The sequence below is a fragment of the Ylistrum balloti genome, unplaced genomic scaffold, assembly GCF_031769215.1.
Source record: "Ylistrum balloti isolate Yb309-2 unplaced genomic scaffold, AGI_CSIRO_Ybal_v1 Utg369882, whole genome shotgun sequence".
NCBI lineage: Eukaryota > Metazoa > Mollusca > Bivalvia > Pectinida > Pectinidae > Ylistrum > Ylistrum balloti.
This window is the reverse complement of record NW_026782019.1, coordinates 285,921-312,910: the sequence shown is the minus strand read 5'-3', so window position 1 is coordinate 312,910 and position 26,990 is coordinate 285,921. Positions and strand designations below refer to the sequence as shown.

General features: G+C 34.7%; 1 protein-coding gene across 1 annotated transcript; it reads right to left on the bottom strand.

Annotated features, from left to right (window-relative positions):
- On the bottom strand, positions 1-26,990 carry LOC132546289 (peroxisomal carnitine O-octanoyltransferase-like). The gene is made up of 16 exons (XM_060210003.1): positions 26,860-26,990; positions 23,897-24,039; positions 23,033-23,157; positions 22,014-22,195; positions 21,420-21,547; positions 20,543-20,748; positions 20,155-20,268; positions 19,098-19,199; positions 18,793-18,876; positions 18,120-18,227; positions 16,548-16,678; positions 15,663-15,786; positions 7,191-7,269; positions 6,855-6,948; positions 5,624-5,743; positions 1-1,137 (listed from the first exon to the last, which is right to left on the bottom strand). Exons 1-16 carry the CDS (start codon positions 26,988-26,990, stop codon positions 1,017-1,019), a joined length of 1,992 nt encoding a protein of 663 aa, XP_060065986.1. The 3' UTR covers positions 1-1,016.

The window sequence follows — 26,990 nt, the reverse complement described above, 5'->3', positions numbered from 1 at the left end:
ATGTATGCTAATGGCATCTTATATTTCCAATCTGAATATGTTATCAGTTAAATACAAACATTTCTACAACATTATACTGTAGCAGTTACATTGAAAGATATGTATGAAGGTTTCCGATTAGACATGGAAAGGTAAAAAATAACAGCTGACCAATTACTATAGGTGCCATCCTATAATTAGGTTTCATCCTATAGATACATTGTGTCAATATTTAAGTTTGACGAGCCATAGTTTTTTAACGGATAACACAAACTAACTCAGACACAGTATTAAAAGTTTCTAAGAAGAACACATCTAAGTGTACACAACCTTTTATACATGAATATAAAAACAATTATGATTCCAATGGAAACTTTAATTCGTTCATAAACCTTGGTACTTACAGGTAAAAAATAAGTCTTTACCTGTGATAAGATGATCAATTCTTATGATGGAATGTCTTCCTTATGTCATTGTATCACAGCTATTTATATCTTTTAAATAATTCAAGTCACTGACCTCTAACCCCAAAGATAGTCATCATATTTCCTGCTCAAACTTACATATGTACCTTATTTAAAGTCAGTGTTATTTGTATCTGTTAACTTTGCTTCCCTAGTTTTTTCCTCGAATCTACCTCCCCATTTTCATTCTAGATTATTGCAGTTAGATTCTGCATGATTGATTAATAACCTAATTGTGTCCATCCGTAAGTTTAAGGAAAAAATACATAGAGATCAAATAAGTAATGATTTTAAAGATAAACAATGACTTTCACAGTACATTTTCTCCATTTTAGATTTTGATGTTAATGAGTAATTGTGTGAGCCTTGGGATCCTTCAATCATTTTTTTTATTGGATCTGGATCACAGTTTTCGATTTTCATAATGTGTCCCATCAGAGTTTAGATTTGTTAATAAGTCCCACCAGAGTATGAATTTTGTAATATGTCCCATAAAATATTTTTCTAATCTGTCCCATCACAGTTTGGAATTTGTTACATGTACCAAAACAGTTTGAATTTTATAATGTCCCATCACAGTTTCGATTTTTGAAGTAGGTTTCCCATTTCATCTAGACTTTGAAACAAAGCCTCACAGAACCTGACTGTATCTGTATGAGGACTTGACTTCCAGACAGAAATAGCAGGAACAATTCTGTTGAAAGAAAAAAGAAAACATTACTTGTCATATTTTTTTTAAAAATGTATTTATCTCTAAAGCCAAGGAGAAATATGATACTAATATTGATCACTGAGACAAAACAATAAATTGTCTAAAAAATAACTCATTATCCAAAGTCCAAAAATAAATTTACAGATCTGTGGATTTATACAATGTGACTTAACTTACTATAAATTGACATCTAGAGTACAAATATACAAATGTATAACTATACACTAGATCTTATCAAAGATCTCATTATCCTGAGTCTAACCATAAAAATACCAGATCTGTGGACTTTACACAAAGTAAAATATATATACCAGATCTGTGGACTTTTACACTGTAAAATTATATACCAGACCTGTGGACTTTTACACTGTAAAATTATATACCAGACCTGTGGACTTTTACACTGTAAAATTATATACCAGATCTGTGGACTTTTACACTGTAAAGTTATATACCAGACCTGTGGACTTTTACACTGTAAAATTATATACCAGATCTGTGGACTTTTACACTGTAAAATTATATACCAGACCTGTGGACTTTTACACTGTAAAATTATATACCAGACCTGTGGACTTTTACACTGTAAAATTATATACCAGATCTGTGGACTTTTACACTGTAAAATTATATACCAGATCTGTGGACTTTTACACAAAGTAAAATATAAATACCAGATCTGTGGACTTTTACACAAAGTAAAATATATATACCAGATCTGTGGACTTTTACACAAAGTAAAATATATATACCAGACCTGTGGACTTTTACACAAAGTAAAATATATATACCAGATCTGTGGACTTTTACACAAAGTAAAATATATATACTAGACCTGTGGACTTTTACACAAAGTAAAATATATATACCAGATCTGTGGACTTCATACACTGTAAAATTATATACCAGACCTGTGGACTTTTACACTGTAAAATTATATACCAGATCTGTGGACTTTTACACTGTAAAATTATATACCAGATCTGTGGACTTTTACACAAAGTAAAATATATATACCAGATCTGTGGACTTTTACACAAAGTAAAATATATATACCAGACCTGTGGACTTTTACACAAAGTAAAATATATGTATCAGATCTGTGGACTTTTACACAAAGTAAAATATATATACCAGATCTGTGGACTTTTACACAAAGTAAAATATATATACCAGACCTGTGGACTTCATACACTGTAAAATTATATACCAGACCTGTGGACTTCATACACTGTAAAATTATATACCAGATCTGTGGACTTCATACACTGTAAAATTATATACCAGATCTGTGGACTTCATACACTGTAAAATTATATACCAGATCTGTGGACTTTTACACAAAGTAAAATATATATACCAGACCTGTGGACTTTTACACAAAGTAAAATATATATACCAGATCTGTGGACTTTTACACTAAGTAAAATATATATACCAGATCTGTGGACTTTTACACAAAGTAAAATATATATACCAGACCTGTGGACTTTTACACAAAGTAAAATATGGTATATACCAGATCTGTGGAGTTTTACACAAAGTAAAATATATATACCAGACCTGTGGACTTTTACACTAAGTAAAATATATATACCAGATCTGTGGAATTTTACACAAAGTAAAATATGGTATATACCAGACCTGTGGACTTTTACACAAAGTAAAATATATATACCAGATCTGTGGACTTTTACACAAAGTAAAATATATGTACCAGATCTGTGGACTTTTACACAAAGTATTATATATATACCAGACCTGTAAACTTTTACACAAAGTAAAATATATATACCAGAACTGTGGACTTTTACACAAAGTAAAATATATATACCAGATCTGTGGACTTTTACACAAAGTAAAATATATATACCAGATCTGTGGACTTTTACACAAAGTAAAATATATATACCAGATCTGTGGACTTTTACACAAAGTAAAATATATATACCAGACCTGTGGACTTTTACACAAAGTAAAATATGGTATATACCAGATCTGTGGACTTTTACACTAAGTAAAATATATATACCAGATCTGTGGACTTTTACACAAAGTAAAATATATATACCAGACCTGTGGACTTTTACACAAAGTAAAATATATATACCAGACCTGTGGACTTTTACACTAAGTAAAATATATATACCAGACCTGTGGACTTTTACACAAAGTAAAATATATATACCAGACCTGTGGACTTTTACACAAAGTAAAATATGGTATATACCAGATCTGTGGACTTTTACACTGTAAAATTATATACCAGACCTGTGGACTTTTACACTGTAAAATTATATACCAGATCTGTGGACTTTTACACAAAGTAAAATATATATACTAGATCTGTGGACTTTTACACAAAGTAAAATATATATACCAGATCTGTGGACTTCATACACTGTAAAATTATATACCAGACCTGTGGACTTTTACACTGTAAAATTATATACCAGATCTGTGGACTTTTACACAAAGTAAAATATATGTACCAGATCTGTGGACTTTTACACAAAGTAAAATATATATACCAGACCTGTAAACTTTTACACAAAGTAAAATATATATACCAGATCTGTGGACTTTTACACAAAGTAAAATATATATACCAGATCTGTGGACTTTTACACAAAGTAAAATATATATACCAGATCTGTGGACTTTTACACAAAGTAAAATATATATACCAGATCTGTGGACTTTTACACAAAGTAAAATATATATACCAGACCTGTGGACTTTTACACAAAGTAAAATATGGTATATACCAGATCTGTGGACTTTTACACAAAGTAAAATATATATACCAGATCTGTGGACTTTTACACAAAGTAAAATATATATACCAGATCTGTGGACTTTTACACAAAGTAAAATATATATACCAGATCTGTGGACTTTTACACAAAGTAAAATATATATACCAGACCTGTGGACTTTTACACAAAGTAAAATATATATATACCAGATCTGTGGACTTTTACACTAAGTAAAATATATATACCAGATCTGTGGACTTTTACACAAAGTAAAATATATATACCAGACCTGTGGACTTTTACACAAAGTAAAATATATATACCAGACCTGTGGACTTTTACACTAAGTAAAATATATATACCAGACCTGTGGACTTTTACACAAAGTAAAATATATATACCAGACCTGTGGACTTTTACACAAAGTAAAATATGGTATATACCAGATCTGTGGACTTTTACACTAAGTAAAATATATATACCAGATCTGTGGACTTTTACACAAAGTAAAATATATATACCAGACCTGTGGACTTTTACACAAAGTAAAATATATATACCAGACCTGTGGACTTTTACACTAAGTAAAATATATATACCAGACCTGTGGACTTTTACACAAAGTAAAATATATATACCAGATCTGTGGACTTTTACACAAAGTAAAATATATATACCAGATCTGTGGACTTTTACACAAAGTAAAATATATATACCAGATCTGTGGACTTTTACACAAAGTAAAATATGGTATATACCAGATCTGTGGACTTTTACACAAAGTAAAATATATATACCAGATCTGTGGACTTTTACACAAAGTAAAATATATATACCAGATCTGTGGACTTTATACAATGTAAAATACATATTAGATTTGTGGACTTTGTAACACATAATGTATTATATATATATACCAAAGCTGCAGACTTCACACAATATAACTTACTCTAATATTTATTAGACTTTCAGTTGAAGGAGAAAATACATGGATTTTCTTTAAATATGTATATCAAAATTGTTATTTTTCACTTAAAATTTAACAGTTATAAACATTGTTTCCTTTGCTGTACCGATTAACCATATTCCAATTGTGGCAAACCGAATACAGGGACGGGTAATGCTCCCCAAATGGGACAAAATTTAAGTATGCAAAATAACAAACGGCAATAAGAGAGTGATGGTTCTTGTGCACTGCACTGTTCCTTGTTGTGATTTATCTACCTATGAAGTTTCATGTTGATACCTCCTATAGTTTTAGTGTAATGTTCCATACAAAATTTAAGAATGAAAAATAACAAAGGGCAATAACTCCTAAATTATGCAAGAGAGAGTGATAGTTCTGGTGCACTGCACTTCTCCTTGTTGAGATTTATCTGCCTATGATATTTGATGTTATAGTTTTTGTGCTATGCTTCTAACAAAATTATGACAGACGGACAGACGGACAGTCGGACGGATAGTCGGAGCGACAAATAGATGAAAAAAGCAGCGACTATATGTCTTCCCTTTGGGGAGATTAACAAAAGGCATAGAGGGTCTGTACTGCTAACCTTTATTGCAAAAATATTGGCTGATATCTTTGATGCTGGAAGTTATCCCAGTAAACCATTCACAATGTTATTCATATCTTATCACCATGGCACCGATAGAAGAACGTACCTTAACATTAGCAACCACTTTTGTGGTGTAAAGTTTGTAGAACTTACTTGTCTGCTTCTATCTTGTAGAAAGTTCCATACCCATCTTCCATCATTGGAGCAACACAACCATAGATCGGTGTGTATCCAACAAAACTGGTGGACAGAACATAGGATCCTCCTCCACCACTGTAACAGGGAGTAAGAAGTTACAATTGTAGTTTGTGATAGTACATGTATGTTGGATCATATATCACACAGCAGTTCCTCCTCAACCATCCATTCTCAGGTTACAGCTTTACCTCCTACTGAAGGAAGGGTCAGTTCTTTATCTCATAGAGAAGGGAGGGTCAGTTCTATTCCTCCTATTGGAATGGGTCAATGACCATATCTCTTGTAGAAGGAGGGTCAGTTCCATTCGTCCTACTGGAGCGAGTCAGTAATCATATCTCTTAGAAAAAGGAGGGTCAATTTCCTATTCTTTAGAGAAGGGAGAGTCAGTTTCATTCCTCCTGCTTGAGTGGGTCAATATCATTTCCCTTAGAGAAGAGAGGGTCAGTTTCACTCCTCCTACTGGAGGAAGGGTCAATTCCTATCTCTTAGAGAAGAGAGGGTCAGTTTCATTCCTCCTACTGGAGGAAGGGTCAATTTCCTATTCTTTAGAGAAGGGAGAGTCAGTTTCATTCCTCCTGCTTGAGTGGGTCAATATCATTTCCCTTAGAGAAGGGAGGGACAGTTTCATTCCTCCTGCTTGAGTGGGTCAATATCATTTCCCTTAGAGAAGGGAGGGACAGTTTCATTCCTCCTACTGGTGAAAGAGTCAGTTCCTTATCTCTTAGAGAAGGGAGGGACAGTTTCATTACTTCTACTGTATAGGGTCAACATCTTATCTCTTAGAGAAGGGAGGGACAGTTTCATTACTTCTACTGTATAGGGTCAACATCTTATCTCTTAGAGAAGGGAGGGACAGTTTCATTCCTTCTACTGTATAGGGTCAACATCTCATCTCTTAGAGAAGGGAGGGACAATTTCATTACTTCTACTGTATAGGGTCAACATCTCATCTCTTAGAGAAGGGAGGGACAGTTTCATTACTTCTACTGTATAGGGTCAACATCTTATCTCTTAGAGAAGGGAGGGACAGTTTCATTATTTCTACTGTATAGGGTCAACATCTTATCTCTTAGAGAAGGGAGGGACAGTTCCTTACCTTTTGGTGAAGGAAGGGTCTGTTCCTTACCTTTTGGTGAAGGAAGGGTCAGTTCCTTACCTTTTGGTGAAGGAAGGGTCAGTTCCTTACCTTTTGGTGAAGGAAGGGTCTGTGTACAGGTCTGGAAGAGGTAATCCTTCCTCCTTTGCCACACAGGATAGACCCAGCAAGTGACGGTCACACCCTACAAACAAACCCAGTAAAATTAAGCAAAAAAACACACAAATAAATAGCATCTTTCAACACAAAGTTTAAATTAGATACAACATGGCTGAGTAAATAATTGAGCTGCTCTTACAACTGCATCATCCCTCTTGATTTTGTCAATGGTTTTCAAGGTCGAAATTGTCAAACCATGGAAAGTGATAATTTTTTCTGATCAGCATGAAAAACTATGGTTTTAAAATAAGCATTTCACAGGCCTACCTTGGAGGTGATTTGCCTCATTCATCAGAGTATTGTGTTTGTTGGCTGCTGCCAAGTACATCTGTACTCGTGTCTCATCCTGAAAAACAAAAATAAAAAGCAAGGTCAAAGGGTCTTTAAGAAAAGGAACAAAAAACCTTCAGAACAATTAATTCTAAGTCATGAAAGAAATGTAATAACATGATTACCTTTCACCTATTGTCAAAGGGAGATAACAACATGAATGTCTCTCACCTGCTGTCAAAGGGAGGGAATAACATGATTACCTCTCTTCTACTGTCAAAGGGAGATAACAACATGAATGTCTCTCACCTGCTGTCAAAGGGAGGGAATAACATGATTACCTCTCTTCTACTGTCAAAGGGAGGTAACAACATGATTACCTCTCTTCTACTGTCGAAGGGAGGTAACAACATGATTACCCCTCTTCTACTGTCAAAGGCAGGGAATAACATGATTACCTCTCACATGCTGTAAAAGTGAGGGAACAACATTTCAAAGTAATTTACACCTGCTTTGTCCATGGTTACTATCTATTTACACCACCAAGGCCATTTAAACTTTCTGAATACCATGGCAACAATTTTCATCAGACAGTTTCAAGTGTATTTTTCTTTTTTGATAGGTTCAAATAGAACCACATATGAGCACTTCATTAATGCCATCTGTTTTACAGTACCAGAACAAAAATGAAAACAAACAAGATTCAGGAAGCAATCAAATTTTAATTTAGTTAACAATGAACATGTACATGAATATCAACACAATCAAGGTTTTTTAAAGGACTACAGTTGTTGTGTGGAGATATTCCATACATGACACTAAGGTATGCATCACAATGCTGATTGTCTATACATGTAAGGGAAAAACAAACAGAATCTGTAACATTATTCAACAATATCCATAACATATATGATGAGACTGGAAGTTAATGAGGCTTCTTGGTGAAACAATGAGCTAACTGACCTGAACGGTCACCTGATCTTTATTTATATAATGCTGCTATTTTTGTTGTTTTGACATGTCACATGACAAATCAACATGTGAATGAATTAAGATTACTTCAACTACATAGTACAGGTGTAATGAAAATTGAAAACATGCATAACATTAATCTGCCAACATATATTAATATTCCAACTAAGTTTGAATGATTTCCATCAGAAATTAAATTATGCTAAAAACTATGATTTAAACTTGACCACCTCCCCAAGGTGTAATGCATGCAAAACCATAGAGTCATGCAATTAAATTTTTTTTAAAGTACCTTAAGACTCATCCAATCAATCCAAAATCTAATTCTATTCAATACCCAGTTTTTGAGATGAAGTTTTTTCCAAATTTTAGTCAATTTAACTCCCTTTTGGCTGCACATCTCTGGCCCCTGAGGACGAGGAACCTTTGGTCAAATTTCCAATATTGCAATTTATTCCTTGTCAATCTTGAGTTTAATTTTGTTACACATGATTGTTTGTTACACACATATACAATGTTTGTTACACATATATACAATGATTGCTGACAAAATGTTACAAATAGCTGACAAATTGTTCTGACAAATTGTTACTGACAAATTATTACACATGTTGCAAAGCTGATAAATTGTTACACAAGCTATATAGCTGACAAATTGTTACATGGACTATATAGCTGACAAATTGTTACACATGTTGCAAAGCTGACAAATTGTTACACAAGCTATATAGCTGACAAATTGTTACACATGTTGCAAAGCTGACAAATTGTTACATGGGCTATATAGCTGACAAATTGTTACACATGTTGCAAAGCTGACAAATTGTTACACAAGCTATATAGCTGACAAATTGTTACACATGTTGCAAAGCTGACAAATTGTTACACAGGCTATATAGCTGACAAATTGTTACACGAGCTATATAGCTGACAAATTGTTACATGGACTATATAGGTGACAAATTGTTACACAAGCTATATAGCTGACAAATTGTTACACATGTTGCAAAGCTGACAAATTGTTACACAAGCTATATAGCTGATAAATTGTTACACATGTTGCAAAGCTGACAAATTGTTACACTAGCTATATAGCTGACAAATTGTTACACATGTTGCAAAGCTGACAAATTGTTACACAAGCTATATAGCTGACAAATTGTTACACATGTTGCAAAGCTGACAAATTGTTACACAAGCTATATAGCTGACAAATGACAAATTGTTACACAAGCTATATAGCTGACAAATTGTTACACATGTTGCAAAGCTGACAAATTGTTACACAAGCTATATAGCTGACAAATTGTTACACATGTTGCAAAGCTGACAAATTGTTACACAAGCTATACAAATTGTTACACAAGCTATATAGCTGACAAATTGTTACACATGTTGCAAATTACACAAGCTATATAGCTGACAAATTGTTACACATGTTGCAAAGCTGACAAATTGTTACACAAGCTATATAGCTGACAAATTGTTACACATGTTGCAAAGCTGACAAATTGTTACACAAGCTATATAGCTGACAAATTGTTACACATACTATATAGCTGACAAATTGTTACACAGGACTATACAGACTATATAGCTGACAAATTGTTACACAGAAAGCTATATACACAAGCTATATAGACAAATTGTTACACAAAAGCTATATATATAGCTGACAAATTGTTACACATGTTGCAAATATAGCTGACAAATTGTTACATGGACTATATAGCTGACAAATTGTTACACAGGCTATATAGCTGACAAATTGTTACACAGGCTATATAGCTGACAAATTGTTACACAAGCTATATAGCTGACAAATTGTTACACAGGCTATATAGCTGACAAATTGTTACACAGGCTATATAGCTGACAAATTGTTACACAGGCTATATAGCTGACAAATTGTTACACAAGCTATATAGCTGACAAATTGCTACACAGGCTATATGGCTGACAAATATACATGTTGTATAACATAAATAGCACCACATACAAAATGTAAAAAGCATATATTTTCTAACTAGATTTAAAACACATCTATCAGGTATTGAATGAAAATTCTTTTCTCACAACCAGTAAAATATTAATGTATCATAGTTCATGTGTGGCACTCACCTTCATCAGACAATTGACCACTGCAGTGTACCAAATGATTATGAAATAAGGTGGGAAAAATGCATTGAAGCAAAATAGTGATAATACTGTAGTGAAAACTGTGACTTATGATCTTCTACATTAGGTGGTAACAATGTGTTATCCTAAGAGAAGCAATTTTGTTACACTTCGTTTCAAACCTGACAAATGTGTAGAATCAATTTGTCCGTAAAATCATAACACCATTTCTTTCATTCTTCCTTTCTTTCTTTCTACTAATTCAATTGAACAAACCATGATATATGGCACCATGTCACAGATGAAGACATATAACAACCTGAATTCAACATAAACAACAGTATACCTGTGTCTATGACAGACAATATTCAAAGACACTATCATGTTGAATCAGAATTCAACATCATACAACAGTACACCTGTGTCTATGACAGAAAATATTCAAAGACAAAATCATGTTTACAAGTCCACATTTTTAAAACATAATTCCTTCTAAATAAAAGAGAATTTCCTACAAACATGGAAATACAAAAACATGTGTAATCTATGCAAAAAATTCAAAAAATAAAAAATGCATCTACAGGTATCACATCACTTTGATAAATTTGTACTACTAATACTAAAACAAAAATCCTGATAGTTTAGTGATTGGGGAGAAACACACTATTTTAGTCCTATTCTCATTCAGAAAGATTATAGCTCTGACACCCACAGCTGTATTATAGTTTGGATGTGTGTTTGTGTAACAGGTCACCCATCTCATCCAGACTTTGGAACAGCATATCACAGAACTTAGCAGCATCAGTGTGAGGGCTGGACTTCCACATTGTAATGGTAGGCACAATTCTGTAAACATAAACAAACTCCTAGTATACTGAGATGTCATATGCATGTTACTAAACATGTTCTCATGTAAATCAGAGAGAAAATTCTTCATCAAATATCGGATTCAGAAGAACTGTAATTGATAACTCAATCAATTAATTAAAAGAAATAAATGTTTAACTTCATCAAACAAGAGAATATCTGCATCTTTCATGTTCAAATATTAAATGTTACCTTCAACACACCCTGAAATCTCCCTCATTATTTTCCTTCACAATCAACTTTGCATACGTTTCCCTGAAGTCATTGATGACCTATGACCCCAGACTTAGCTCCTGATATTCACCCCATCCTTACACCCCATGACCTTAACTCCATCCTTGCATGCCCTGACTTTGGCAAACCATGACCTTCACCCCATTCTAAACTTCCTTAAAATACAAGTACAAGTAATTTGACATTCCTGACCATTACCAACCATCTTCTAACCTAAAAGTCCTCTGACCTTCACAAACTTTCACCTGACCTTGACATGCCCTGATCTTCACCCCACTTCGACTTTTACATGTCTGATCCTCTCCTGACCTTATAACACATGACCTTCACTCTACCCTCTCTTGACTCTATATGCTGTGATCTCTCTGAACCTTCTCCTAACCATGAAATGCCCTAACCTTTACTTCAACCTCTTCATAACCTTCTCCTGACCTTCACCTGCTTAACCTTCACCCAAACCTCTCCAGACCTAGACATGTCCACACCTTAATTCCATCCTCTGCTTACTTTGATGTTTCCTGATTTTCAGCTTACCTGATCTTGGCATTGACATGTCCCAACTTTCAACACCACCCTCTCTTGACCTTCAGTCTCATCCTCTATTGACCTTAAAATTATTTGACCTTCAACCCCACCTTCTCCTAACCTTAACATGCCATGGCCTTCAACCCAATCCTCTCCTAACCTTGACATTCCCTAACCTTCAACCCCATCCTCTCCTAAACTTGACATGCCATGACCTCCAACCCCATCCTCTCCTAACCTTGACATTCCCTAACCTTCAACCCCATCCTCCCCTGAACTTGACATTCCCTGACACGTACTGTTGAGGTTGGATCCTGTAGAAGATTCCATATCCATCTTCCACCATTGGAGCCACAGCTCCATCTGCTGCTGTGTAGCCCGCAAAACTTGTTGACAGGACAAAGTTACCACCACCTCCACTGAAGGGTAAAACATTTGGTAAAGTATATTGATAAGGAACTTTACCTCAATACTGCTTTTACAGCTAAGTTGTGTGAAATTTAAACAAAGTAAATTAGTTAACTGCATATATCAAAGCTCTTTTTCACACTGAAAAATTTAATAATAAAAAACATCATATTTCTGAGCAAATACAAAACATCTCTGCTATAACTTTATGTTCAAACTAAAGAGCCCTTTAATGAGTAAAAACAACCACTTTAAGCCAGTCATTTGTTTGTTTTTTTATTTTTATCTTTCCACAATCCACATGGATCTATAAGCTGTTTTGAATGTTTTAACAGAGATACACAAATCAATCTGGAGAGTGTCATATAACTTAATGGACACCAGATGGATGAGAGTGGGTATGTGTGGACAATTTCACATTTTATATAATCTGTATTCTGATGTCTGATACTTTAACAAACAAATTTGAATTCAGATTGAATCTTAACTAAAATGTTTTCTAAAGCAATTTGTAGAATTTGGCTAAACTATATATAATCATGACACAATTTTGTAACATGTTGATTAAGTTTGATAATTTTTGTGTCTGTAAGAGACTGAAGTTAATGATAAGGATCTGCCTGGTTTTACCTTTTGGTAAAGGAAGAGTCCTGGTAGAGATCTAGATCTGGTAACGGGATTGACTCCTCTTTAGCCACACAGGATAAACCCAGCAGGTGTCGATCACAACCTACAAACAATGTTTTGTCACTCATACATGGGAATTCAAGTGTATTATGTAAAGTTTAGGAAGTTTATAAACCTTTTCAGTCTCTAGTTGCTATTTCTAGCTTAATATCAGCAAAACAGTTTCAACATCTACAAAATCGTCTAGATCAAGGTACAATCTGATTGATCTCACCATGAAAAGCAAAAATTATGGTTCCTGTCGGACAAACAGGACAGACATGGGTAAAACTATATATACACTGAAACAAGATGTGATGGACAAACAGGACAGACATGGGTAAAACTATATGTTGTGGTGTGTCCTATCAGATCACATTCCATTCAGAAGCAATGACATAGCTAAAGAACCTCTCATTAAGCTCTATCATATTATGGCAATCATATGTCAAGGATAAAGGGTTAAAGGTCAAACTGACAACTTTTTACAATTATGGGAGCGAGGACATTTGTGTCTTATGTACATTTTGTAGTTTATGTATTACTGATACAGTTTTTCTATTAAATGGTAATGTGCACTGGGTTATTTTCACTCTTGTACCATTACACATATATTTTAATTTAACTCTCGGATGATTATAAAGAAATGAACATAAATACGAGAAATTTTCACCTCCATCTTAATTTTGCCTTCTCTGTTCATGGACAAAAAGGACCAAAATTAAATTGTTGCCAAAATATTCCTGGCATCACTAACAAACATATTCCTGTCTACCAAATACTGATCTAGTCTTTACAATAATTTCTTGATTGGTAAGCAAATCATACCTTAATGTTGTTTTTTAAGATTCTTCTAGATAACATAAAAATCATTAACCCCTTGCTTTACTCATTACTTTATCAATCTCACCTTTTAAGTTATTAGCCTCCTCCATCAGAAGGTTGTGCTTGTTGGCCGCGACTAAGTACAGCTGCACTCGCGTTTCATCCTGGAGACAAAATAAGACGAAGTGCTCCCTCTTTTGTAGAACTGCTACATATGCCATATGGCAGCACTACTACACACTACTGGTCAACTTTTAAGCACACATCATACAGACTGAGTAGTCATGGTGAAATTAAAAAAAATAAAACCTGTGTGCTTTTTGGTAAATGATTTCGCATTCACTAGCGTCAAAGTAAAATTATCAGACTGGGAGAAATCTAGTACACTGACCACTGACAGGTCAGCTAGGGTCCTGCTATGTGGCTGAAAATCCCTTCCCCAACCTACCAACCCACTCTTAGACATACACACACAGACTAGCAGATTACTGGCAAGTCCTTAAGTACACTCTACTACAAATGTCAAGAAAGACTGTTCCAAATCAAAATAAACATACTAACAAATACATTCAACATGATTTTTCCATTTATAATAACAGTGACCTTGACCTTAGAACTTGAAAAGCACTATCCCAAGCAAGCACTTTAGGTAAGGAAGTATTGTATGAAGATAGATTTAGTTTGGGCAAAGTAAACTCAAGTTATCAAACAGAAACTGATTTTAACTTCAAGTTACTGTGACCTTTGACCTTTTGACCTGAATGGTAATCTTTATCAAACAAGCACTTTTGGTTAAGAAGGTAGATTGCTTACAGCAAACTTGAGTTATTCCACAATATTTGTTTTCCATTTTACCAACAATAACCTCAACCCTTTGACTTCTGGGTCTGAAAAGCAATCCCTAGCGACCACTAAGAAAGCATTGTATGAAGTTTGAGTTTGATTGGCCCAATTTTATATATATTTTTATAAATATTTCTACTTAGGGTGACAGTAATTTGAACCATTGACCCTTACACCTGAAAAGCCATCCCAAATAAGCCATTGTAGCGAGGAAGCATTGTATGAGGCTTTGAATTTGATTGGCGAAAGCAAACTAAAGGGAAGCTGATTTTTCTATTTATAGTAACAGTGACATTGACCTTTGACTGTAAAAACTGTAAAGCAATCCCAAGCAAACACTTTCAGTAAGGAAGTACTGTATGAAGTTTGGATTTGATTGGCCAAGCAGACTCTACAGAAACCAAAATACAGACAGGCAGGCAGACAGATGGACTGGCGAACGAAAAGACGGACAGAGGGAAAGATGGACAGACAGACAAGCTGATTACTATAGGTCACCCGCATTTCAAAAACAAAAATACATAATCAAGAGGATGTTGCTGTTCAATGTTTAAAACTATACAGCTATGGCACCGTCAATCTATCAACAATTCGCTCTATAGTACAGTTTGCTGGAAACATATACATAATCAGTCAGAAGTTTGCCACCTAAGGAAAAATAGCTATTAAGATATTTAAGTAATGAACTGTAGATAACTCTTTGTTAACAAAATGCTTGGCATTGATGAGCAGGCATCTTCAAAATTGAATTCAATAGGGTATATTTTTGCAAGTAAACCTTGCACAATCATTCCATGCAGTCAGATCATATCATTTAAAGAAGTTAAACAAAAATCAACGTAGCTGCTATGGTCATTGATAAAAAAATTTGCATTATCATATGAATGTTTATTAAATCAAATTTCATCAATGACTTATATTGCTTTTGTAAGACAGATGAACAGACAGACAATCTATTGTATAGACACCAAAGTATTTGTTGGGAGGACTAATAAAGGGAGGTAACTGTACCTTCACTGAGGGATCTAGCATTGCCTTGCTCCAATCTAGAGCCTCCTGGGTACAAGACCTCAAAGTTTCCGTCCGTGCATGGTAGAATTGTCGTGTTGTTGCTGTCTCATACGTAGGAGCAGGTCTTAAAATTGACAACAAATATTTCTGAAGTTTGAAAATTGACAACCAATACTTAGCGTTCAATAAACAGGCCTGGGGTTTGAAAATTGGCAACTAATGTTTAGTGTTTTATAAACAGATCTGCAGTCTGAAAATTGACAACTAATACTTAGCGTTTAATAAACAGATCTGCGGTCTGAAAATTGACAACCAATACTTAGCGTTCAATAAACAGATCTGCGGTCTGAAAATTCGCAACTAGCATTTAGTGTTTAATAAACAAATCTGTGGTCTGAAAATTGGCAACTAATATTTAGTGTTTTATAAAGAAATCTGTTGTCTGAAAATTGGCAACTAATATTTAGTGTTTTATAAAGAAATCTGTTGTCTGAAAATTGGCAACTAATATTAAGTGTTTTATAAACAGACCTGTGATCTGAAAATTGACAATTAATATTTTGTGTTTTGACAAATAATACTTAGCGTTCAATAAACAGATCTGCGGTCTGAAAATTCACAACTACATGTAGTATTTAGTGTTTAATAAACAAATCTGTGGTCTGAAAATTGACAACTAATATTTAATGTTTAATAAACAGTTCTATAGACTGTTTAAATCCAATTCATGATAAAAATCAAAAGAGTTTTCATCACTTCAATATTTGATATTACTTTATTTTGAAATATGTTTCAGAATCTCTCTAACAACAAGTAATTCTTTATAACTGGTAACAGAGACCTATTTCAAGAGATGACGTAAGTATGTCAGTAATAATGACCTACTTTTTGTACATCTTGTAGTAGGTGTACTGAAGCGCCATCTGCATGTGAGTGCTGGGATGGAGGTTCTTCGATCTGAGGAATGTTTTGCCGTACTTTGTGTATTCACGAGTAAGAACTTCCAGGTTATCAGCCTGTAAAATTAAATCTTATCACACAACTCCTGCCTAAACACAGAAAATTTTATATCCAGAAATTCAGTTGCAAAAATATCAAGAGACATTGATAAACAAACACACATAAACAAATCCTTATTTGGTATTTGTTCTGAATGTTATAAAAAAAAGTGGAGAACAGCATCATCTTTATTTGCTCCGCATTTTATTTTTATTTTTTTCATTCGACAATTATAATTCAGAAAAGAAGAGATTGATATCAATAGATGTAAAACAACACCTGATTCATTGTTATGACATGTCATGTTAAATATCCTGTTAACAGAGTAATTAATATATCTACCAATGTAACTGGTCTATCAAATACCTAAAGTATTGATTGAGATATGATCATGAAATTGAACATCTGATTCCAGCCCTTATGTCACTAAGAAAGAAAACTGTTCAAATTCAGCTAATTTGACCTCTTTTGGCTCCATCCCTTGAGACTGTTGGGGCTGGACATAGTATAGTGTACATCAATAAACTACCATCCCATATTAATAGTCCTTGACTTAACTGAAAAATACTATTTACATATACATGTATAAATCAAAGTAAAGTTTAACACCTCTCCAGGGGAAATGGACGACTCTGGGGTCATAAAATTCACAGTTTTATTAAACACCATGAGACCTTTTCATCCATGAAATTTCTTCCTTTGGACATAACCTGCCTCTAAAAATGATTCATGACATTTCAGTCAATTTAACACAGTTTGGCTTCATCCTTCATGACTCTTGAGGTCAGTCAAGGTCAAAATGTATAAATCATCCTACTACATTTTTCCATATTCATATAAGTCTGACCAAATTCAATTAATTTCTGATGGAAATAAAAATGAAATTATTGGAGACCTAAAAAAATCAAAATCTTGTGTGGTTGAAGTTAATGGACATGGATCTCTCAACTGTCTTGCTGCTATGAGAAGACTTGGCTAGAAGAGTTTACTGGAGTGAACTTAAATGCCCTTCATTACAGCATCCTACAGGCCAAACATCTGAACTAGAAACCACTTCAATTATTGAAAAGACTATGACACATTTGACCCTTCTGACCTTAAACTTGAATCAAGATCAATCATTCAAGCATACTACTAGACAAGCATTATGACCCTGAGTATTTTGGTAACCCAGAACTTGTTTTTAACACATCTGATTTTTTAACTTTGAAAGTCGATCACTCTTTCATGCGTCTAGCCCTTCTTCATCCGAACTACTGACTCAATATGACTTAGTTACTGAGAAGTCATCTGAATGAAGGAAAAACTTATGTTTGACAGACAATGAATGGAGCAATATGATGGGGCAGGTGTGCTAGAAATCAGCCATGCCCAATGTAAGATTATTACTGGAAGGTGACTTATAAATAATGACATATAGTTCAGTTTCAAGCATTCCTTGAAATTCTACACACTTACTGATGTCCTGAAGAGCTGTTTTGCATTTTTGATTGCTGCCAGTATATCATCATTCACTCGAAATTCAAGCTCCACTGGCTGTGGTTGTTCTCGAATCTCCATAGATCCCTGAAAGTCAAAGTTCAATTCCTTAATATAATGTTCCTGCTGTGACTTTCAAAATTACCAAACTCATCAAAAAAACTTCCTCAATTACCTTGGTACATAAATTTATGAAAATAACATATAATTCTTTATCCAAAGTGGAGGCTAATTACATGATCATTAACATATACACAAGTAATATATATTAATCGGAACATACTTAAGGTTACTCTACAGTGTTTCATGTTTCTTTTTAATACACCAAGACCTTTACCATAAGAAACAATGAGCCATTCCCTTATATTTTGTTATTTGACCAAATAGTGCTGGAGTAAATTAATTATTGAAGGTTGTCTGCTTGTTGAGTTTATCCCTTTGTGAAAAGCCAGGGGTCATTTTGCTCTGAGGTCACCATGTAGTAGTTGGCAGTAACCTCACTGAACAACATGCAGGAAGCAAGCCACATACAATCTGGTGCAGTTAATGTTAGATTTGTAGTGACACTTTTAAATTTACATTGTGTACGGACACAACATAAGTAGATCAAAACTTTCACCTCCATTTGACCTTCTAATGACCTTGTCCTTACCTTCCACTTTCCTTTACATTGCATCAGGTGAAGGTCAGTATACAATAGCATGGTAACAAACATCATGCCATCACATGGAGCATGCTGTAATAGAATGACATAGTGTTTAACATAACATCACCATGATATCATGTAATATAATGTCACATGGAGTGTGTTGTCACATATTATATTATACTGTTATAACAGTTTTTGTTGATAAGATATGTTCATTGCAGTGTTAAATGAGTTGGATCATTTCCTCTTGGCTTATAGTAGTAGGCATAGTCAAAACAGGGGAGATAACTCATTCATAAAAAACATACATCACAGTTTGCTGATCCGAGTCCATTACTATAGAAAATGAATGTGTTACTCTTGTCAAACCAGCGGTTCCCAGGGTCACCAGTAAGTGTGATGTAGAACATCTGAAACACACGAAGTGACATCATTACTGTCAATAGTCATTATGTCTGATTCTGTTTGATGGCCTGTAAATTGACAAACATTAGAAAGAAAGAAAAATACCTTCTATCAGTTATGGCATCTAGATATCAGATATATAAACATATACAGGTCAACAAGGGTCACATGACATCAGCCACTTAGGGGTAATGTCACATGACATCAATCACTTTTGATTAATGTCCTATAACACCAGTTACTGTGGGGTAATGTCATATGACGTCACACATTGTGTGATAATATTGAATGACTTTACAGTAACAGTGAGATAACGGCACCTAGTATTTCAATCACAGTTGATAATGTCACATGACAGCAGTCACTTAAAGGTAATGTCACATGTTGTTAGTCACTTTGGGAAATGTCACATGACATCAGTCACTTAAGGGTAATGTCACATGACATCAGGCATTGTGGTATAATATTGCATGACATTACAGTCAAAATGTGATAATATCGCATGACATTACACAGTGGAAAATGTCACATGACATCTGTCACTTTTGGATCACGTCATATGACACCAGCCACTGTGAGGTTACATTATCACATGATTTTTGTTGCTAAGAGGTAATTTTAACACGAGATTTGTCTGTTGCATAATGATACATCATGTCCATTGCTATCACCAGCTCTTGATTTGTACTATAATTATATATAAAATTCATTAATTGCATTTGTTTACAGTATCATTCAAACATTCAACAACAATATACCTGACAAGTAACAATTTCTGGATGTTTTGTACCTGTAAGGATCTTTCAATGACATTTTAATATATATTGCTAGAAATACCTATTATGTGGTTATTTAGTTTTACAATTAAAATTGATAAAAACAACCCTTCTCCCACCTAGCTGATTTAAGATAAGACGACCTAACTATAGACCATTTAAGTTATGTTTTTAACATACTTACATCAGAATTGTCCTTTGGTTCACTGTCATCGAGGACCACATTGATAATGCTGGACTGAATGAGTTCTAGGTTTGTGTAGTTATTGGGGTGGAGAGCAACCAGTTGGCTTCTTGTCTATAAAATACACATCAATACAACAATGACTGGAATGAACACAAGAAATAAAATCAGAAAATATCTGTGTACCATCTAAACTTAAAATCCAATATCTAAAGTGTCAGATTGTCTTCTTATAATTGTAATGTTGCCTTTTTTAAGCCTGAAAATTATTTTGTTTGAAACCCATTTGTGGTCAAAACTTTAAAAGTGAATTTAAATTACTACTTGTAAATGAAATTTTGTGAATTGTAAAGATAAGAAAATGATAATTTCCATACAATGTCATCACCTTTGCCCATGTTGTGCGTTCATCCCCTGTTAGAGCCCCAAGCCCTGGTCCTTCAGGCTTGGTTTCACACACATCTTTGATCCTTTGTAGTTGGGACTGAATTTCAGGCGGAGTCAGAATTTCACCATTGGCATTCACACCATCAAATGCAAATATTCGTCCTCTGCACATCACAGTCAGATGGCCTGGTGAGGTTCCCTCAGAATCTGAAATACATGCAATGAAGGTCAGATAATTCACTTTTTCAGTATAGAAACACCAAATTATCCTAAAAACTTTAAACTGTATAATTATGTATCACCCCAATATTACAAGCATGCTATGGACAGCAAAATATCTGTTACTCAGGATATAACCTCCCTCAGTCTATTTGAGTAGAAATAAGAAAGTCATTATTTTGTTTCTGTGTCATGATTAAACTTTAATCACTGTTGTTTTGGGTTCAGTGCTCATGTGAGATGAAAACTTTTTTGTCGGCTTGGTTTATCACACTTCGAACAACCAGTGTTATTTTGAGACAGGGTCTCCTTTGAGTAACTGGTGGTTTCTTCCTCGGAAAAAATTACACCCTATCCAAAGCCATCGGGCAAAAGTGCCCTGCAAAAGGACATAACATATCATCTCATCTACCCGACAAACTAACTTTTTTTATGACTGCACTACACACCACCAATCTCCACCTGAAGTAAGTAACAGGTGCAAACCCCAATGTTTAAGCAGATAATGCTACATCTTTTTACAACCAATTAAAAATTCAGACAATTACACTATCTGGTGAAGTATCAACCTGGTTTAAGTTCAAGCTGACTTTTTAATAGGTTAATTCTGACTCTGTTATGACCCTAAATTTTTCACCTGTACAAAACCGTTACATTACCTGTAAGGAAGTAGGAGAGGAGTTTGTCCTTGTTTATTCCAGGTATTCGACATGTGTTATATGCCTTCCTGAATTGTGACATACAGAATCTGTTGCCCTTGCTGTCCTTCTCTGACTTCAGTCTCTCTCTAACACAGAAACAACATGTGATTACAGTCTCTCTCTAACACAGAAATATCATGTGATTACAATATTACAATGCTGTGTATTGATATTGTATCAAAGTGTCCTATATTGCTGTATTACAGTGTAATATCATGTGTAAGGTTTCATATATAGCAAAATATAGAGATCTAATACAGATCAATGTTTTGGTAAATCTGAGAAATTGAAATAAGTTTGATAAAAATGGTGTAATTGTGACAGATAGAAAATAAAAGTCACATCATCTACCTTTTGTATTACCAGCATTGGGAGTTGCATACAAACAAGAATCCTCCCAACTTCTGGTCAATATTTTCCTTAACTGAGAAAGGGGTGTATTTGCAGTAAAATGTATTAATGGTCCACTTTTATAGTCTCTGGAATATTTTAATGTAGCATTTTTTTTACCTACGTATAATTCATACATGATTGCAAGTTACAATAACCTACTTTCTGATGAGTTCCCAGAACTTGAGTGTGTAATGAAGAATGTTGCCAGCCCGTTCGATCTGTGTTCCGGCCTTTGCAGGGTAACAATGGTAAGCATAAGGAAATAGCCCAGCAAGGTTGACGAGTGGGGCAATTGGGTAACGACCCTCAAAGTAGGCAACATCTTCCCACCACTTCTCCAGCTAGTAAAAAATAAACAGAATTATAACATGTATCCTCCACCCAGGGAACAAAACTGAAACTGGGATACAGGCAGCCATATTAATTCTTACTATATTGTTGTTAGTTTCACAACTATATACAGAACTTCTGGCTTTTTCTTAACACAATCACCCACGAGAGCGAAAGAGATAGTTGCCCTAGGTCAGTAAGTAGGAATTGACAATCATTTAGTCAACTTTTCATTAAAGATGGATACTCATTGAATTTGATCAGTAAACTGGTCCATCTGTAGTTTAACTTTTGTATTGTGAAGATTTGAATAGATTATTTCATTGCTATAATGAACACATAGCAAAACTATTTCCAGAAAGCAAGGATTTAATTCAAAGAGTGTTTTTTGAAGTACATGTCATTGATAATCTATAAAAATTATCACTGTATCATGTATCAAGTTTTTCGAAGATTTTGTGTGTTTGTTTGCTGTGTTTTACACCCTGGAAAAAAACCGGGTCATTTTGAGATAACTCTTAGTGGCAACTGGTGCCTTCCTCACCAAACAACAAACCTGTTACATTCAATATATTTGCATTAAAATGTTTATACAAAGGACACAATCAAGACAACACAGACAGGTCTGTTTCTCTGCTTCATTAGAAAAACAAACCAACCCAAGTAGTAATTGTCAAACAACACTCCTCTGGTCACCATCTGAGACTGTAATAATCTACCAACCATCCTATTATGCCGCTTACCCCCATCCCTCCCCAAAATAAGGCGAGCATAATGTTGTGAAACTTTCCAATCTGACTGTGGGACCTAACAAACTACTTGGATTAGACAGTGTGTTAGACTAATACCCAGTTCCTGGAATTCTGTGCCTTGTTCAGTAGTTTCTTCTGAAGCTCTTGGCCCACTCCTGTTTCAAACTTACGGACGATGGACACAGTATTTGTGTACTCTTCAGGTGTGACATGAGGTTTCACTGCAAGATCAGATAAGGAATTATATATATAGAGAGGAATTCAGTACATTATCTATCTGTTGTTATGGTAATACAGAAAGTGATGACATTGCATTTCTTGTAAGGATCTTTATTTAGAATTTGCCCTGGTTGCTATGAGATCAGTAAGAGTTAACCAGTGGTTAGTGAAAACTTCAAATAGTCACCATTGATAAAACAAGAACATTCAAGTCAAGATTAACACACAAAATATGTATCAATCTGGTATATCTCATAAAACCTACTGCTGTTAAAAGAAAAATACAGCTCCAAATAATGATTGATTCATATTTAAAAAAATTACTAACTACTGGCCATGGTTATCTCTAAGTTGAACAATAGGCTTGTTGGAGATAGCAAGTGGTCAGCTAAAATTTTCAAACAAGGTTGGGAACATTCTTTATAATTTCGCAGCTATAGATTTATTGTGATAGGAAAGACTTTTATGTTTTGAGGATAAATTTTGACTTACACATTCCTGTTTTTTTTATGAATGAACATATAAATACAAACATTAAAACCAATTATTTAGTAATCACTTCATATCTTTTTGCTGGTTTCTTGAATATATGTTGTAGGCCATGACATAAATGATATCATACTAAATTAAAGATATTTCTCAAGTGTGTGTTGTATGTAGGTCTTGTGTTAAATAACTCCATACTGAATTCAATGTATTTTTTCAATGTATATTGTAGGTCATGGGATAAATTACTCATACCTGACTCAAGGTATTTCTTGAGTGTGTGTTGAAGGTCTGGAACAGGAAGTGAAGGGAGACTATCCTGAAACTGGAACGTCTTCTCCTTGTCTGACGCAAACATCACATCGGGATCAGGTAGACGCGCTGCCATCTTATCAGGACTGTAAAGAGACATAAGATTAAATTGAACAAAAAAACAGTACTCCTGTACCCTTTGTTATTCCAATAATTTTCCATTGCCTGAAGCTACAGGTGGCCAACAGCTTGTTTTAGCCGAGATGTTAAGTATGGGAGTAGATGCCGCAATAAAGGAATCAATTAAAGCAAAACACTTCATCATTGCTATGAGAATGAAGGGAATAAATCAGAGCAATTTTGCCGTCCACCATTATTTGATCTTTATTTGTTCTTTAAAAGTTGGATATTTTTCCTTCTTTTCTCTTCTTTCTTTTGTTTTTGCTCTTTATGATACAAAATTAGAACATTCCAAATCCAAGATGGCCACCTATCAGCCATTTTATTCTTTCAATCAGTCCCAAAATCAAAAGGCACAACTAGGGACCAAGGAAAAACCTACATATGAAATTTGAGAAAGATCCATTTAGTACTTCTAAAGAAATAGTGATAACAGCTATCATTGTTGAAATCCATGATGGCCACCTGTCGGCCATTTGGGTTTTCTAATCAGACCTAAAATCGAACAAGCACAGCTATGTACCAGGGGGAACTTCCATATAAGATGTGAGAAAGATCCATCCAGTACTTCCAGAAATAACCAAAATTGTTTCTGGACAGACAGACAAATGACAGATCACAGATGAAGTGCGATTTGAACAGCCGCAAACAATGCCTATCATTTATACAAATTTAATTCTGGTACCGGTATTTGAAAACTGTATAAACCAAAACCATAACTCAATCATACGCTTCATGGATATTCACAGGTATAAAGAGGTAAAGGTTTATAATAACCCAAGGTCATGTGACCTTGAAACTGGGTCAAAGTCATTTAACACAATATAGGCTTTTATTTCAGCATCCTACATTCCAAGTATCATAATCGTAATTCAATTGGTCTTTCTCAAAGTTTTACACATTCAACTTAGGTGACCTTTGAATTGGACAAAGGTCATCCCTACAGGTAATTAGATAAATATCATGGCCCTTGAGATCAGGCTTTTTGAAAGGAATTATAATATAAAGTATAAGACATCGCAACTGACATAAAATTTAACCTTCACTGATGTATTATCAGAATCTTCAAGGGATGAAACTGCTACAGAGCTTACAAGGATTTTCTAAAAATTTCAGCAATGACCTAGACTTTCAATCTAGCTAGCCTCAATTCCACTGTACCCTGGCCGACTGATATCTAATTACCATCACCTATTTACAGAAATATGTTATCATACTACAAGTAGGTAAACTGTAGGTCAACAGACGGGATTCTGATACATAAGTTGTTTATCTACCTGTGTTCACCTACAATTAAAAATGCAGGTGTCTACATTGATATGATTTGTATAAGTACCAGCCACCACGTCAGATCTAGCGACTGGCTGTATATTATCCAGGATATAGACACTAATCTGATGCTGGGAACATAAAGCTATTTAAAAACACATTCACTATAACCTATTGAATTATAGCTTTGTATAGTCATATATTCACTAACTTCCTAGCTATCATCACAAGGACATATACTAATATTTCTTATCAATAGTAATTACAGAATACTTGTGGCCCTTTGGTATGTAGCCAGCCATTCTACCATCCTACTAAAGCCAAATTCTCACTAGCCTAGACTTAGAAAATAAGGCAATCTGCACTTCTACATTAATTCAGTACTGTACCACGAATTTCATTCCTGCTGATGAAGCTCGGCTGCCTGACTACGCAAATGTTTTCAGACTTGCCTTACCGATCTGATTCTTGTTTAAATTACCAATCTCATGTTAAACAGTTCTAATTACTTGCTGATATTCTTATTACAAAATAATTTATTCTTTACTTCCACCTCCAACTAAAATATGTAAATTCCAGCTAGAGCAACATCTGCACTCATGCTTATCAGATATATGTTGCCTTAATTACTGAAGTAGTAAATGCACAGTGAGATTGGGGTTTGAACCCAGTCTCCTCTGAACTCTAGACTGAGGTCAGGTTCGGGTTCGAACCCAGTCACCTCTGAACTCTAGACTCAGGTCAGGTTCGGGTTTGATCCTAGTCCCTTCTGAACTCTAGACTCAGGTCAGGTTCGGGTTTGAGCCCAGTCCCCTCTGAACTCTAGACTGAGGTCAGGTTCGGGTTTGAGCCTAGTCCCCTCTGAACTCTAGACTCAGGTCAGGTTCGGGTTTGAGCCTAGTCCCCTCTGAACTCTAGACTCAGGTCAGGTTCGGGTTCGAATCCAGTCTCCTCTGAACTCTAGACTGAATGAGCTACCTAACCAAATCAATCAATCACAGAGTCTTCACCCACAAAGATGCATCTATTTATAACCAAGGATCAGGTGTCCTCTTGTCACCCATTCAAACACAAGAACTTCCTATGTTGTTGCCAATGACTGACTTAGTCTAGTAATCATAACAAAATAATTACTCATTGATTCCCAATACGATTGTGATGTATATTTGGCTTAACATATATAAGAAATTTTTTTTTTTTCTCAAACATGCTTGTGACAACATCAACAACCGAAATTGACATATACGATGCTTTAGTTGCTATGACCTGCTACAGACAATAAATACACAACAGGGATCGACTTAAAGAGGTGTTAGCCGAACCATGGGGATGCCGAATCAGGCCTTTTTATCTATACAGCAAAAAGTTGTTTTGTTTCTAGATCTAGCAGATATCATATAATAATACTACATATTTTAGAAGCAAAATAAATACTTTTTCAGATAGTCCGACTATGCAGTCTGGACCTTGGACTTCTGCTAAAAGATTTCCTCTGTAGAATATTATTTGTGACGTACCTGCTGCACAGTTCGCGAACTAACACGCGCACGGGGGTACTACTGCTTACTGGAGAGTTCAGAGGAATTTGTCGGAATCTTGTCAACATGCATCCTGATCTGATCAGACACAACGACCTCCTAATTCTCAT